Genomic DNA, 17,948 nt, shown 5'->3' with positions numbered 1-17,948 from the left:
CTACTAATGAACATATTACAGTAAGAGAGTAAAAAGCAACTTACAAATGAAAAAGAGGATCATTATTGCAACATATATATTAAAAGGAAACTTGTATCCAGAATATAAAAACAACTCCTACAAATCAGTAAGAAAAGCACAAACACCCTAATAGAAGAATTAGCAAAAGTTTTGCACAGGTGCTTCCAAAGAATATCACACAGCAATCAGCTACACAAATGAAAATTTGAGTAAAATAAGCCCAGCAATTAAAAAGTATATACTCTAAGTTTCCTTTTATATAAAGATCAAAAGTAGGCAAAACTAAGAAGACAGAATGTTGATTATCCTTGGTGGGGTGAGGAGGGTAGTGACCGGAAGGGAGCTTCAGAGGGCTTCTGGAGTGCTGATGATGTTGAGTTTCTTGATTTGGGTGTGGTTACAGGAGCGTGCATTCAGTTTGTGACAATTCATTGAACTTATATGCAAACACAATCGTATACATACACATAAACACAAAAACTATTTAAAATGTATTTTATGCATATATAATTGAGCAAGAGAGAAACCAATTTTTAAATGCATTTTAAAAGATATGCTGAAATGTTTTATCTTAATGGTGCTGTCATTGTCACAACAGTGGACTATATTACTGTCCCATTCTCAGACAGGTCTCTTTGGCACTAAAATACAATTCAGTCAATTCAGAGTTTGAAGACATGAGCATTAGGGAAAGACTAATTGGATACAATAACAAATTTGCTAAATAAAACAAATGTCATCCACATTTTCCTACTGTCAATTACTGACTCCCGTTAATTACTGTCAAACACTACGCAATATGCAGCTTCCTCATATTTTAACTTGGGCAGGCCAAGATGGAGATGGAGGGAACCTGGTGTATTGCAATCAATGTGTGATTAGATTTAATCTGCTTGGTAAAAGGGCTTTGCAACTGAGTCATGTACTTTAGGAAATAAATACTATAGAACATGAAATTGGAGGAAACAAGCAATCGCAAGTTGAAATGTATATTTGTGCACTTGATACTCTTCCAACAAAGATCAGAGAATGAGCCCTGTCCCAGAGGGTGAGACTGCTTGTTTTGCCAGTGTTTTTTAATTCTGTGGCTGCCGAACAACTTCTTCTACAGCTGATGTTTTCTCCTTAAGTGACATTTCATCATCCAGTGCCCTAAGATAGTCACCCTGTTTTCCCTTAATTGATACTTGTATGCAAGAGGCGGAAAATGGCTCAGCATTTCTTGCTATATTAGTTCAAAACTGACAGAGGAAACAGAGAAGAGATTGCACTACTTATGCCCCTTATGGTTTTCCTGTGTATCTAAGGAGATTGCCATTTCATAAAATTTCTTATGCTGCCTGAACATAATTACAATAATGCAGGCATTTTGTTCCTATTTGCTTTTCTATTTTTTACTGCTTACCTGATCACCAGAGGGAAATTCAGAAGCAGTTTCACTAATCTTAACTTTATTTTCTTTTATGCCCTTAATAAGATGTAATTGTACCCTTAGACCTCCCTTCCGTAAATGCTTCATTTTGTCATTCCGGTGAAGCCTTTACCTTTCTCTTCATTTGATTGGTAACAAGAAGCATTAAACATGTACCTGGAAGTTCAAAGTGAGGTTCCTGAAGTTTTTCCCCCAAGTCATGGGGTGCTCTTTTCATAAGATTAGTGTTTACAAATAGATGCTGTGATATTTATTCTAATTTAAAGTTAATTAAGAAGCATCCCATGAGAATGCTCCTGTTCATTGTGCAGCCTCAGTGGCTGGAGATCCATTCTGGGTCCTTTCCACCAAGTCTTTTGGAATGGGATTATGCCTTAAACAAAGGCATCAACATTTCCAGGGATCTATAAGAGCCCCTTTTTTTTTTTTTAGATTTTATTTTAGAATTTATTTATTTTATTTTATTTTTTATTTTTTGGCTGTGTTGGGTCTTTCTTGCTGCATGTGGGCTTTCTCTAGTTGCGGTGAGCAGGGGCTACTCTTTGTGTAGTGTGCGGGCTTCTCATTGCGGTGGCTTGTTGAGGAGCGCAGGCTCTAGGCACGCGGGCTTCAGTAGTTGCAGCATGTGGGCTCAGTAGTTGCAGCACACGGGCCGTAGAGCACAGGCTCAGTAGTTGTTGCTCATGGGCTCTAGAGCGCAGGCTCAGTAGTTGTGGAGCACGGGCTTAGTTGCTCCACGGCATGTGGGATCTCCCCGGACCAGGGATCAAACCCATGTCCCCTGCACTGGCAGGCAGATTCTCAACCACTGTGCCACCCAAGAGCCCACTTTTTTTAATAGAGCTGCAAGTTTCTCCTAATCCGGCCCTAATCAACTATCTCTCCCTAGGTTTCCCAACTAGCCACCCCCACTCTGTCATTTGTTGTGGATGTTCACTTTGCTTTTCCTGAAATCTTGTGATCTCAGCTTGCACTGCCCTTGATATCCCTTCTCTGCCTTTTGGATCCTATTTATCATACAACATCAAGTTCAATGTCACCTTCACCTGGAAATTGCCCTCAGTCCCATTCTCCATTGCACTCTTATCAGACTTCATTGTAAGCAAGCATGCTTATGTCTAACTCTACCCCAGAATTCTTAACAATTTTTGTAGAAACTGTGGGACCTAGCAAGTCAGTTTCTCAGGGTAGAGGCTCAATAATTATTTGAAATATAAAACCAGTTGCTTTGCTCCCAGTAGGTTGGAGACTAATGGGCTAAGGTGCTCAGGGGATGAGAGGTAGCAACAAGATACCAAGGTGGCCTACCACACAGTTTTGGTCAGTACTTATTCTACTTAAAACATATTTTATATTTTACTTGTCATTTTTACCATTTAGGATACCCATATGCAATGACAATAACTGTATTACAATTTGTCCATGCAGATGATCTGCCAGACTTTGTCAGTAAATGCAGTCTATCACCCAGATTTCCTGATATATGTTAACTAAATGCAAAGCCTTATTATCACATTTCCTATATATAATACCTGCCAAAGTCAAAGACAGTGTTACCCAATGGGGTGGCTATGGTCAAATTCCTTTACTGTGATCATCCTTTCTCATTATATTTGACATTTTTGAAACTGAATTTTATTGTACTCTCTCCGCTTCTGAAAGTGGTCTGGGAAATTAGACTTAATAGAGATGTAGAAGCCACAGGGAAAAAAGAAAAGGAGAGTGAACCGGGAAGAAAGTGAAATTAAAATGTTATTTTGGTAAATGGATGCTCTGGTGGAGACGGCAAACAATTGCAATGCAAGTTAATTACTGACCTGTCAGGCAAGTGTAGCACAGAGGTTGTGCCACACGTTACTGGAGCTACCACTGCCACAAGTCATTTCCACAGGGGAACAAACAGACCGTGCTCTACCACAGATGAGTAGAAGACCTTTCCAGGGGACAGAAATGAGTTTCTGATATCATATTCATCTGTGGAGTTTCCACACACTCTTACTAGACCTGGAGAAGCAACTCATCTTACACATTCCGGAAAGGGAATGGGGTCATATTGCCACAGAGGGTTCGTGTGTGTTAAGGCAGAGAGGACCTTGGTGGTGACCAGACAGCTCACTGCCACACAGTGAAAACCCAGGCTAAGACCCATGGAATGGGAAAACACTGGGGCACACTCAGTGCTTATCTCTGAGACAGTTCTCCTCACAAAGTCTTTAGTGAGAATCCATGTCAGGCAAGAGAGTCCTTCTATTCAGAGAAAAAAATGTTAAGCACCTGAAGAAAGCTGAAAATCCAGGGAGATGTTCTCTATTGTTAGAACACAGAGCCCTGCTAAGTTGCAAGGTGGTCAAAAATGCAGTCATTTTTTAAAAATAAGAAATAAAGAAAAGGGTTATCTGAAATGGAAATATGGTATTGTTCATATTTTTGGAAATTTTGTATGATTTTCCAAGTATACTTTAATGTTGTCCTCAAAAGGTATGAAAAGCATTGCTTCTTTGCAGCCTCTAACTTATGAAATATCCATCGTTCATTGGCCCTTAGAACCACTGGGCAGAGCAAGTTATACATATTCTTTTTAAAATAAGAACTAAATTAGGTCAAAGACATTCCTACTGATAATGCTTTCCTAAGCTATGTACTCTGGCATTACCTAGGTTCTATATTTGTTTTCCATTTCTATATTCTGCAAATATTTATTCAGTCTTTATTGTTTTGTCAGAAAGCACGGGGACATTTATAAATGATTAAATAGAAAGACTTACATGATCTATACTTAATATGGATGCACTTTGATCATTTTATCTACCTGATCTCTGTCAGATTTCCTTTGGAATTCTTGTTACCTTGTTTTTCCAGACACAGTTGCCACTTGACTATGACTAAAGCAAGGATGTTTGGAGATGCAGGACTTGAGCTCTGTCCTGGGACTACTTTGAACAGGTTGTGGCACCTTGGGGAAGAGTCTGTATCCTTGAACTTCAATTTTCTCTGCTCTGTAGCATGTAGATAATATCATAGTGCCTATTCAGTTTCTACTAACTCAAATAATTCTTAATATATTTTTATTTTAATGTTGCTGGTGGGAAAAAGATGTCAAAAATACACTTTCTACCTCAAAAGGGCAAGCTGCTGAGCCTTAGTGTAATTAACAGAGTGCAACAAATAATTGACAGAGCAGCTTTGAAATTTATGATTAGATGAAATATCACATTCATTCCTATTTGGGTATTTGCAGTGTGAGTGGGAGAATCAGGCCCAGAATATCACTGAGCCAAGTCTGTTGAGCAGAGCCAAAGTTTGTGTGGCTCTTATGAAGTGCATTCTCATCACTGTTTCCTGTTTTTAAAACAGTATTGAAAGTGGAACTAGTGTAACATCACAAGCTATTCTTGCTGTTCTCTTGGTACATACAAAATCAGGAAGTCTACAGAAATTGTGAAGCCAGTCTTAAGTGATTTACATTTCAACTTCTAACTCAGGGATATTTATTTGGAGAGTTTTGTAAAAATCAAATGGATATTTTAAACACATGCAAAATGAACGAATGTGTTGTCATTAGTCATTCACCATGCTTCTATGTGCCTCCTGTAAGAATATAAATGCATACGTCATCAATGTTTTTTCTAATAGAATTTGGTAACAATGATGATGACGATTAGATGATATGTTATGAAAGAACAAGAGAAATACGGAATAAGCATGTAGATCACATGAAACTTAATATGACTTATAGTTAACAAAATGTTTCATGTTACGAAGTTGCATAGAAATAAGCATACAAAAGTATTATTGATTTTACAAGTCCTCTACCAAATCTAGAAAGTTAAGGGTCAATGAGAAATGAAAATACAGGTGGAACAACAGAATATGATTTCAAAACCCTGTGTATATTCTTGGAATAATAACTCAGAAAGACTCACAGATTAGAGCTCTTCATTGCCTTTCTGAGTATATTCTGAAATTGATACTTATGTTCCTGGAATTATATTCACTCCCTGATGCTGGGAGCAAGTTATGATGGACCCTGGGGTTTGAGGGTTTCTCTCTTTTTTAAAAAAATATTTATTTATTTATTTAGCTGCCCGGGTCTTAGTTGCGGCATGGGAGATCTTTTAGTTGCAGCATGCAGGATCTTTAGTTGAGGCGTACAAACTCTTAGTTGCGGCATGTGGGATCTAGTTCCCTGACCAGGGATCGAACCCAGGCCCCCTGCGTTGGGCGCGCAGAAACCCTTGAGGGTTTCTTTTGACTCAGGGTTGGGAAGACTTTATATTGGAGTTTATTCCCCTAGAACCTTCTTTCATAAAGACTCAAAAACTAGAGCACCCTGGCAGGGCCATCACGTCCCACAACTCCAAGAGGCACCCTTTACTAGAATGCAATGCTAATATCCTATCCCTAGTCACAAATGCTACCTGCCTCTACTTTTACTTAAGATCACACACAAAGTAGAGTAATCAAAGGTTTTCTACTGTAAGATATTTTCCTACATAGCCGGAGGAGTTTCCAGTATGTGATTCAGGTAAATAATTCCCTGAGAGTTCATGGGAAGTCTGACTAATCATTTATGACAGTGTGTTAATTAGTTTAATCATTCCTCTCCCATATATACCTCTAAGTGATTCACTGAGCAGATGGATGTAAGTAAAAAGATGTAAGTAAGGAAGAATGGATGATGGAATTTCAGATATGTTGACCCTGTAGATGAGATGGGGCCTAAGTAGGTGCTGCAGTGGGGGGCTTTGGCAGCCAAAACGTGAAAAGGATCATAGTGTGCACTGTAGAGGAAAACATGAGTATTAGGATGCAGGTGAGGAGAAAATGGGAAAGTTGGAGTGTAAAGAGAATGAACTGTAAGTGGGGTCCAAATGCAACTTGCAAAATTGGCCTAAAACAGCCTTATCCACCAGCTATGAGAGGTTTCTAACAGGATGAATAAGAATAAATCATCTCTGAACCCACAAGTACGGCAGTTAGAAGTTTCACAGCCACCAACACAGCTGTCATTTCTGGCCATTAGATTTCCTTCCTCCTCTGTCCTCCCTCCTTCCTCAGTTCCTGCTTGGGGTGAGGGGGTCCTGCTTCCTTCTGTTTTGCACTCAACTCATCCATACAAGACATTTGTGTATTATGCCAAGAAAAGCCCTCTTCCCAAATTCTCTCCCTCAGAGTGTCTAGAATACCAGCCTCTTACAGCACTGGTGGGCTTAGAAGGGATTCGGCTCTCTGTTAACCCTTCAGCCCGATAAGAGGATAGAAAAGATGATCAAACTCACCCACACTGAGGCTAAATGCCATTTTCTTCATGAAACCCAATGCTTACCTTTTCCTTGAATTTCCTTGGTACTATAGTTTTTCTTCATGACATATTTCAGTATCTACTCTATAATATCACAGTTGTTTGCATACCTCTGCACTCCTGAGCCCTTTGCCCGAAATGCCCAACCTGCCCTGACTTAGCTCCAGCGTCAGCTGATCTTTTGTGGACTTTCTCTCTCCACACCTCCCAGCTCTACTGTGGTCTGATGTCATTGCTTCTCTCCCCACCTGGCACCACTCTATTCTCTTTTAATTATTGATTTGTTTCTTTATCACACTCACCAAACTACTGTAAAACAGTTGGTTGAAACAAACAAACAAAAACCAAAAACACAAGAAAGAGTTATCGCCAGCCTCTAATGTAGTGCCTTGCCACTCAGGAAAGTCTCAGTAAACGTTAAACAGATAATTTATTTTCTGTGGGTAGAAAGAGGTTTGTGTCATTTTCTGTATTCTTCTCAGAGCAACGTGGTGCTCTGCAAAATCAGAAACCACCAAATATTTTCAAACATGAGAATAACTATGAATAGTATCAAGTGAATGCCATTGATAGAACAAAATACAAAAAAAGCTGAATAAAGAGAAAAAATTGAGTGCAATAAATAGAGTATCAATAAAAAGTGAAGATGAGGTCAGTTGGGAAAAGAAGTGATGGCTAGAGGAGTGAGAAAAGAGAAATAACATTAACATTGGTAGGGGGAGAGATCAGCTTAAAAGAAAGATCTGAAGGAGGAAGATTTTGAAATTCTTTTCTGTAGACTGTCCTCGAGAAAACAGATGGGAAAGCCAGATAAGAGGCTTTTAAAATTAATCCAGCCTTTTGACAGTAACCCATCACCAGGCAAATTATGGGTTAATTGTCAAATCAATACAAGAATGCAAACGTTGATTTGACGCTGAAATTTGTTCAGAGTTTGAGAAACAACATGCCGTATAAACGGCACCTGGTGGGGCTATGTAAATATAGTGGCTTTATGCTCTTGGTCAGAAGAGAGTGGCGTTAGCCCGAGTATTTCTCTTACCAGTATTACAAACACACCACCTTAGAGTTTTGAATCTAATGAATAATTTGGAAGATCAAGCCTTCAATGTACTCCAAGGAGAACCCAAATTTTTTAGAAAAGATTTATATGTTTAATCATAGATCCCCTCAACCCTCACTCAAATCCTTGGGCATCAGATCATACCAAAGCATTTACATTGTTGCTAAAACTACCTAAAACTACTGAGCTCTGTAAATCTGCAGTAATACCTCTTGAGCTCCCAGACTTTTACACAACAGTATCAGAAGTGAAAAGGATCCTACAGATCATAGCAATCCTTTTAGTTGCCCATGCCCCCTCACTATCAATTTTTTCCAGTGATGAAACAGAGGTCCACGGACTTGTTCAAGGTCACAAAGGTGGCCATTAGAAACAGTGCTGCACTAGAAGTCATCATAGGCTCTTTTTATGCAACCAGTCTGATTATAATGAATCCAAGACCTCCATTACAATCACGGTACCTAGATTCTCATTCTTTCATTCATCCTTACTTCATCCACTGAAATATACTCTGAAAAAAACTCATGCTTTTATTAGTAGCATCTTTATAAATATAAAAAATCCAGAGATTTGCTTTAGTTTGAAATAATGTCTCTTGGCTAAGAAAAATTGAAGGCCTCAATAATAAATAATACACAGAATAAAACCAAAAATGTTTATCCTGTACTGGGGTACGTGGAGAAATAACTATTTATATCATCTGCATGTGATTGCATTTACTTTTTTTTTTTTTTTGCGGTACGCGGGCCTCTCACTGTTGTGGCCTCTCCCGTTGTGGAGCACAGGTTCCAGACGCGCAGGCTCAGCGGCCATGGCTCACGGACCCAGCCGCTCCGCGGCATGTGGGATCTTCCCAGACCGGGGCACGAACCTGTGTCCCCTGCATCGGCAGGTGGACTCTCAACCACTGGGCCATCAGGGAAGCCCGATTGCATTTACTTTTCAAAACACATTTATATATAAAAAACCCTATCTTATTCTAGTTAGATATAGAGGTAAGATCCCTTATGCATACATTAGTGGTCAGATTTGATACATTTTAAAGTCCTTCTTATTAATGTAGCTGTCATCATATTGCTGTGGAATAGTGGGGATAATATTTCTTCTTTTATTCAAATTTTTATTTCAAATGTTGTCAAAAGAGCTCTTATTCTCAATTAGATAAGTTTTTAAAATATATCACTCATGTATGATTATGAAAATGAATATATTCAAAATAAATTAAAATAAAATAAGTAGCAAAATAAATTGGTTAAGGAATTCTTAATAAAACTGTCCTGTAAAAAGCTTTGTTAGATATAACTGAAGTACAATAAAGTGCAAGTGTTTAAAGTGTACAATTTGATCATTTTTAATATATGTATACTGCTATTAAACCATCACCACAATCAAGATAACAAACATATCCATCACCCCCAAAAGCTTCCTTGTATCCAGAGTCCACACTGTCCCTAGGCAATCACTAATCTGTTTTCTCTCATTTTATGTTAGTTTGCATTTTCAAAAATATTATGTAAGTGAAATCGTAAGTACTCAATGAGTACTTTTTTGGTGGGGGGCTTGATTTCTTTTACTCTGCACAATGAATTTACAATTCATCCATGTGGTTGCATGCGTTAGTAATCCATTCATTTTTATTGTTGAGCAATATTTCATTGTGTAGATAAACTAGAATTTGTCTATCTATTTATCTGTTGATGGACATCTGGGTCGGCAGTGGGGGGGGGGGGCGGATAAAATAAATACTCCTTCACTTCTTGCTGCCCACTGTCCATAAGAAAATTGTTAGTCACTCTGATCCTCATTTTTCTCCACTATAAAAATATGAGTTTAATGTCAATATCATAGAAACTTTGTAAGGATTAAACCAGCTCATTGCCTGGCACATAGTAAATACTCAATAAATATTAACTTCTTTTCTCACTCAATATCACTCAATTGCCTAACTGGTTCCAATTATGAGGAAACACTTTTCCTCCCGTTAAAATGCTTTTATTCTTTTCTAATCCTTTTAGTGTCCACTCAACTTGAACATTACCGTGATTCTAGCCCCGTTGTCTGTCCAATCAGGTAGAGGTACCAAAACAGTTGGCTCCTTAAAATATAATCCTTCTTTTGGATTATATTGGCTTCTATAACTGACTGGTGACATTTTTTTCTAATGTTCTACCCACGTGCCTAGGCTAGCTATGAAATGTCTATATGGGTGAGACATAGAGAGGACACTCAGGCTAGAAGAGGGTCTGTTTCTAGAAGCTTTGAAGCTATATTTGCATTGCAAATATCCTATTTAAAAAGAGTAGATGTATTCATTTGAGGAACTCGTGGGGAGGAGCAACTGAAAAGGATTATGGATTTGGGAAGCAACTAAAAGCCCTCCTGGTCCACCCACCCAATTTATTTCCTTTGTTTTCTTTTTCTGAATTATTGTTTTCTCACAGCCGCTCCTTTAAAATTTGCCCACACTGGATTTTCCTACCTGAATCAGACTCCTTCCATTAAAATAAATATAAATAAATAAATAGTGTCGATGTGCTGATTTTCTGTTTCTTCATAGTCTTCATAAATATTATATCCAACTAAGCTACTAAATCTAGTTCAGTTGGCAGATGGCAGTGGACAAAGGAATTTTAATTTTTCCCTGTGGATATTGCAAGTGGGGGTGGTGACTGGGACTCTGCACCATGCTAATGAGGCCAAGCCAACATATTTGATAGTCAATGGGACCAGCTTGCTTTCCTCCAATTTTACACACTTAAATTTGACCTTATTCACAGGGGTTTTTTGTTCACCAAAAAAGGCTGCTGGTGGTAATGTCTGGAGGTGGGTTGGGATGGGGTGGGTGATAGATCAAAGACATTGTGAATGAAAAGAGCATATACCCGGAAGATGCTTAGTTGGCAATATCATTTCTATATAAGGGAGACCATATCATATTGCCATTAGGAGTTCCTTAATCGAATTAAGAAACTACACAGAATTTGAGTGTGCTATCTATGAACTGAAATCCTCTGGCACGTATACAGTACCGTCGGAATACAGAGGTCCAATTGATAAAAGCACTACAAAGTAACTACCTTCTTCTTCACCAAAGAGGCGGAGACTATTTCATTTTTGTACTTTAATGATATATAAGGATATGCACTCCACCAGGAGTTTTTCATGGAAAAGCATATACTTAGAATAATATAATGCTTTTATATTTCATCAGGATAACATTGTAATATGCAGAAGTCTACAAATTCTGATACCTCTGTGGAAACACTGAATCCCACCCGCCAAGGCACTGGAGCTGTGCAAATGAGAATCAAAAATGCCAATAGCCACCACAGCAGGCTGAGCCAAAGTAAATCCATGATCCTCACCGATGTTGGGAAGGTCACTGAACCTGTAAGTCAAATACCACAAGTTCCCTGATATATAGAATTTTGTAAAAGAAGGGGGGAAAAAAAAGCTAATTAGCCTTGTTTTATTTGTTTTCCTAATGTGCATGAGAAAACTGTTTTTGTAATGCATTTTATCTTGCCTACTTATAGTCGTAATTATATCCCCAGTTGCAAGAGAAGAGCTGGGCTTAATCCAGAGTGATAAAGTGGATTTGGAGCTAGACTGAAGAGCACCTTTGACTCATTTTAAGGGCCTCCACTATCATGCTTCAGTGTCATAAAAATAATGAGGTTATGCTAGCATGTGGTGTTTGTACTTCCAAATACAGTACATCACTTTGAAAAGCCAGAGGCTAAAATTAGCTAAGAATAAACTGAGAAAAAAATCTTTTAAAAAAGTGAAAATCTCTTCCTTAAAATCTCCCAACAATATATGATATTGGAAATTACAATCTGATTTGGAATGAGCTTGAACAGTTGAAATGGTGTGGAGATTTAAGGTTTGGAGAGGAAGCCATTTTGTCTCCATAATGTGTCATTAGGAAGATTTGAAATAAAATAGTTACAGATGAACTCTATTGCCAGTTGTGTCCCTGCCCCTGCACGCATCCTGAGCCACTAAACACACTGATTGCAATGAGTCTCCTCTGGTTAATTTTCTTCCATAATGGTGGTAACTTGCAGCTGAGGCCATAGGATGTTACAAAATTATTTATGCAATGTTAGCCACTCTTTTGGACCCCGGATCTATTTTGTTTCTCACAGTGAGAGCAAGAGCAAGAAATAGGTTAGCTGGGGACAGGCTGTGAGTCCCAGTCACCCTGCAGTAACATGTGAGCTATTAATTGAGTGTTCTGTTAATATCATAGGGGCCTATGAAATATTCAGCTCCCTAACTGAGTTATTAAATGAGATCAACTTGCTGAGTAGCATGTTACCGATTATATTTATTCGCTGTTTTTCACTCGAATTTCAAGTGCAAAATTAACCCACAACGATCTAAGGAGCCTGAGAAATGTATGGTTTTAATCATCCTTTCTTCAGGTATTATAGACAAATTTAGCATGAGGAAGCCAGTGATTATATTTTGAAAGTGAGAAACATATCCCTAGTTAAGGTACTGAGAGATGCATTTTTTTTTCTTTATTTTCTCATTTAAAAGTATTATCTGCTGGGAGGCACAACACGGCCAGCCTGACTTGGCGTTGAAACCTGCTAAAACGTTCCTCAACCATGAACTTGAGACAATGGTTAGAGTAAATTATTGGAATCTCTATAATGTATTATCAGTAAGAACTGTACCTTTGGAAAAGTTTAAAAGTTAAGTATATTTAATGATGCCTAACATATTTTATTGGCTGTGTTTAACAAAAGGCACTATGCCGCAGTTGTTTTTGACAAGCATGAAAACATCACAGCATGAGACTGCAAAAGGAATTATGGAGAGAAATTACAAGTGATCCATCTCTCAATGAATTATCCACCTCAATAGCCCGCAGAACTCAGCTACCAATTAACACCTACTTTATTACATGTTGGGATGTACTTAATAACTTTCATGTGTTTATGCACTATTACCTTGACTGATGCCTCTTGTACAATTAGGCATAATTGGCATATCAATATGCAAAAGTTAAAAGGATTAACCCTCTTAAAACTAATGAGCATTTCTGTATCCAGCTGCTAAATGAGACAAAATTAGCATTTTTCAATTTTGGGCAGGATTTTATCATGCAGTTTCTCATTGTTGATATTACCTTGTTACATAACTTTAGTTTGGGCGGTTATATGCTGGACTGCTGGAGAATCAGAGTTTTCCAAAGTTAAATTAGCTATAATTATCCCAGCTTTTGTTTCCGCATTCTTAGCCTCGGCAATATGTATTCCTCGATAAGGAACAAAAATAAAAGTTACTTTTGGTTATGTGTGCTCGGTGCATAATTATATAAAAGGGGTATTTTAGTGAGGATATGTCATTTCACCGAGAAAACTTGGCTCAGAGATACTGTATTGAAAGCTTGCCATGGCACTAATTTTCTTTCTGTCTCAGTTCTTTTCATCTCTTTTTTTCCATGCACAATTTTCTGACTAGATACTGACAGAATGTAAAGTATTTTGGCATATTTATTCAAACAAGCCTGTTAAAGATATCTGCTCAAGCTAAACTAAGAACTTGATTTTTCAGAAGTTGGAGGTTGGGGTAAGGTCAAAGGGGGAGATTTTGAACTTAGGAGAAGTGGGAGGAAGTGCACACTAAAAATGTGTGCACAAGTTCACATGTGGTATGGCTTGCTGTAACAGAGATACATTTAATCTGTACAGAAAAAAATTGAGTACTTAGAGACTATATATGTATTATGCATCCTATTTAATATATATGGCATATATATACTACTTGTCACTTGCATATCAATTCTACAAATCTAATATGGACTTATCAGAGTATATAATAACACAAAAATCTGGTATTACACATTTCCATGATTTCACTTATTCCAAAAACATGATACAAATATTCTAGGGTCAAATCAATTGTATAATTTTGTCATTAATTCATAAAGTCCTCTTAAAATTTTGCTTAATTAAAAATACGTTAATATGACTGTGAACTCAGAACACAATATAAAATTCTCCTATACATGTCATAAGAGCCTGTATTCTTGGTATCTTAAATCGAGGAGTATTTTGAAATGCCAATATAAACATTTATTCTACCCTAAGCTGTGCAAACACAGGTGAATTTACTTGTTGAATTAAAAGTTTTGATTGCCTAAGTGCTGCAGGGAAGCATTCCAGTAAAACAGGTATCAATACTCCATTAGTATTTTATTGGTGGCATGCATCATTTTCTTTAAACACCAAACAATCATTTTTATGTGGTTCATAAGATCAATGCCTTTTCAAAATTCAGAGGCCACTTTGCTTTCTAAGAAATGTTGGAGAGGTGGGAAATTTGGACATCTAATGACATGGTTAGTAAGAAAATTGCGTATCTGTGAGAGCCATCTGGAGACCTTCATTTGGTGGGGAGGGAGCGCTCTTTGGTCTCAGTGATTTGTTGTCTCACCCGGAGCATTGGAGTGAGACCTCTTAAAGGTGGACTGCTGATTTACCTGAATGTGCTAAACACAGAAGCAGAAGGCTTAGTGAACGTAAATGGGGGCAAGTAAAGTGTGCCTCTTTAAGGGCTAAAAAGGCTAATGTGCAATCCAGCAAATAGCTAATGCAAAAGGTTTAATGTGGCTTTGATGTTATTTATAAGTGGGATGCCCAGCCTACTAGACAGTTTGAAAATAGGTATTAATGAAGAGTTTAAATAGCCCAAGTCAGGAAACTGCAGACATAGGATTTGCAGGCAGGAGTAGTTCCGGCATTTAATACTGGTGTCTTAAGCAGCAACATGTATGAATATTCACCATTTCCATCTTGTAAACCCTGCAGAAGTGCCTCACTCCATTCATAGCCATCATGGACAGGGAAATATTTCTTTTAATTAGTGTTCAGATAAAGACTTAGGTCAAGCCATTCCTAAACATTAACATACAAGACTCCTTGTGCTTCTCTTAACATACAGCGTTCCTTCATTTTTCTTTTTAATATATTATAAGGAAAAAGAGGAAACAATTTTCCTTTGTTTCTTACTTCTGTGATTTTAGGATACTTGCCAAAGTTGTGGCTAGCTAAAAAGGCAGACATAAAAATTGCTACTAAAAATATAAGCCTTCTGTTTAGCAGAGATTTTGAGAAATATTATGAGGCTGTAGGACTTGTCCATGTTTACTTCAAATCAAGCTTATAGATAGGTTTGAGGCTTTGTTTGTATAAATTGTCCTGAAGTGGATCCTGATATTTAATTAAAATGACACTAAATCACATTGAATTGATAAGACTTGGCATCTCAAACAAAGGTAATTGCCCGTATTGGTTTTATACAAAAATAGCGCTGCTTGGAAAATGTGCAGCCAACACAGACTGTCAACTCCATTTATAGATCAATATGTGAAAACCATTGATCAGGCAGGCATGTATAACAGTAACACTTTGCATTTATTTGTTGTTTTTATACCACATTAAGGCTTACAGGATTATAGGCTTCCTAAATATTTTGACTTCCTCATAAATATATGATCTGTTGAATGTTAATTAAATGAGAGTCTGCAGCCATCTCTAAAATTGTTTTTAGTTTGATGATTTCCTTTTATTGCTGTGGATCGTATGATCTGAAAATGGATTAGTTTCCTTCTGCATAAAGATTATTAAAGCCTTAATGTGTCCTATTTAGTGTAAGATGTGGCTGCCTTTTTGCTTTGAAAAATATAGATACAGACAATTATTTTTCTCTTAGCGAGTGGCTGATCTCTTTTTATTAACTGGGCATTCTCAGAGCTCAGGGTGGAATTATTTCCTGACATAGTTTGCACACTCTGTAGATAACGGGTCTTCTTGATTTTTCCTGATAGAATTTGTTTTCTTTCTTTTCTTTTTATCTAGCTCTGTAGTACAGGCATCTGATCAAACATTATGTAGAAAATAAACTCATCACCTCAATTAAATTCTAGACACACATATAATTTGAATTCTATTTTTCTGATTCAAGAACAAGCCTTATGAACTGTTCTTATACACTGCATTCTACAGTTAAATCTTTCTTATCTCATCAGTGTAAGGACAGTGTTTTGTTCCTAATCTTTATTGGACTATTGTGGATGACATTTGTAAGCCATTTTGGTTTATAAGGAAAAGCTGGAGGACAGTGGAGTCAGACTCTCCATAGATCCAAACCTCAGATATGACTACTAAATAATGTGTCTTCCACTGCAATTTTCTCTGCCACTGAGAGGTCAATTTTGTTGAGAAATCTTTTTATATCCTCTATATACATTAGGAGTACTGCTTTCAAGACAATACTTGGTTTTATATATGATATTAAAACAATAATAAAAGAAACAAGATTTCAGAAATAGAAAAAAAAAGAAAAAAGAAATCATGAAATTCAAGGGTTAGCTAAGGTAACCAGTCTGCTGTAAAGCAGAAGAAAATGTTTATTTAGCTAGATTTTTGACTTTTAAATAAAATGCCCTGGGGTGGGAGGGAGGAAAGAAGAATAAAAGAACACTAGAGATTTCTTTCCTTGTCCTTGCAGTCCCATGTCATCTCATGCTGTGAAAATCTTTAACTCTGTTTACCAAGCACAAATTGGACTTGCCAAATGTTCAGGAAGTTTTCATTGACAGTGTAGAGTCTGTACTTCAAAGAATGAGCTGGGGCTCTTGAGTTCACGTTTGTGGTTGCATCGTTTCCATTTTAACTTGAGCATAGCTAAATTTGTTTATAATCTCCTACTGATTGAACATGGCGCTGAATGTACATGAGGTACATTTTTTTTTTACTTTAGTCCTCTGATTACTAATTTGAATCCAAAACTCTAACCTTGTTAGCATCTGGACTTATTTCCATAATAACAACCCCTTCAGAACCTACAAAGTAATGAATAATTGACAACAAATGAAATGTTTTGATAGTTGTCGGCACAAAGCATGTTTAATGTTTTGTGTTGCTTCCTAGCTAATTATGTAGATGACACATTTGTCAGACCTTGACTGCCATTAGAAACGTGTTTCCAGAGGGGAGAAAAACAGGCTATTCATAGAGTAATTAACTAGAATGCTCAATGACCTGTGAGAGATTCAAATCGCTGCCAGTTCAGACATTGTTTTGTTACAGAAGCAGAGGGGTAATTAAAATTCCAAATTACAGTCCTATGATGGAGCATTTGTTTGTTGACAGTATACTCTTACTCTAGTTTGTTAATTCTTTTTAAAATTGCTTCTAATCCATTTTATAGCTTTAGGAGTTCCGTCTTTGAATTTACTGACAACTAATATTATGGTAAATTGTACTTCAAAGGAGTACTGCCTTCCTCACAGTTTCAAGGGAGCACAAGGTGGGTGGGATAAAAATAGCTCCTTCCCTAAACTGACATATCAGGTGCTGTCAGTGGGAATGCCACTAAAGTGTAACGTCTTGTTAAATACTGTGTTTCCTTTTCTGTATTAGGGGAAAATGTCCTGGCAGAAAATACAGAGATTAAAAAGGAAAGCAACCATGAACATCTAAAAAGGAGGAAAAAAACTCATCTCCCAACAAGAAATGATTGATTAAGGTGTTCTGTTAAACAAGGAGGAGGGAGAGGAGTTAGGGCTGAGGATGATTTGGGGAATGTGTTGAGTTCAATGCAGAAGATGCAGCAGTCTGTAGGAAGGCTCTCATGGATCAGTCAAAAAAGGGCGTTTTTGCAGCAGTACCTTCCATATCAGGTCAATAACTGTAGGATAATGGGTATCATGCATGAATTTTTTCAAGGCATTATTGGCATAGTTTACAAATCTGGAAGGCCAACATAGTCTAAAAAATTCAGCTCAAGAGAAATATGTATTCAGGTTGCTGAAAGTGAGAACATAGTTTTATTAAAAAGATCTGACAGAAGTCACACGGTATTTGATGCAGGCGAGCTGACAGAGGCATCCAGTGAGCGTTGATTATCCCGAAGTCACTGTCAGCTAGGATTGATTTTCACTTTCTCCGTTTATGTAACAGTTCCTGTAATACAGCTGACCCCGAATCATGTTACCTTGTCATTTCTCTGCATGGATCAAGAAGAGATGAGCTGAAAATAGCTAGACACTGACCTTGAACTTGCCAGAAAAGTGAGAAGTGACAGTGGGGTTTTTCTGTAGTAGTGTA

General features: G+C 37.5%; 1 protein-coding gene across 1 annotated transcript in view; it reads left to right on the top strand.

Moving 5' to 3' along the window:
* ARHGAP15 (Rho GTPase activating protein 15) overlaps positions 1–17,948 on the top strand; it is a 624,143-nt gene that overhangs the window by 18,070 nt on the left and 588,125 nt on the right. The window contains exon 2 of the mRNA XM_067739897.1: positions 11,030–11,208. Within this exon, the coding sequence (XP_067595998.1) occupies positions 11,044–11,208 (165 nt within the window). The 5' untranslated portion in view covers positions 11,030–11,043. The remainder of the gene's footprint in view (positions 1–11,029; positions 11,209–17,948) is intronic.

The sequence above is a fragment of the Pseudorca crassidens genome, chromosome 6, assembly GCF_039906515.1.
Source record: "Pseudorca crassidens isolate mPseCra1 chromosome 6, mPseCra1.hap1, whole genome shotgun sequence".
NCBI classification, from domain to species: domain Eukaryota; kingdom Metazoa; phylum Chordata; class Mammalia; order Artiodactyla; family Delphinidae; genus Pseudorca; species Pseudorca crassidens.
This window is presented reverse-complemented; position numbering and strand designations above follow the sequence as displayed.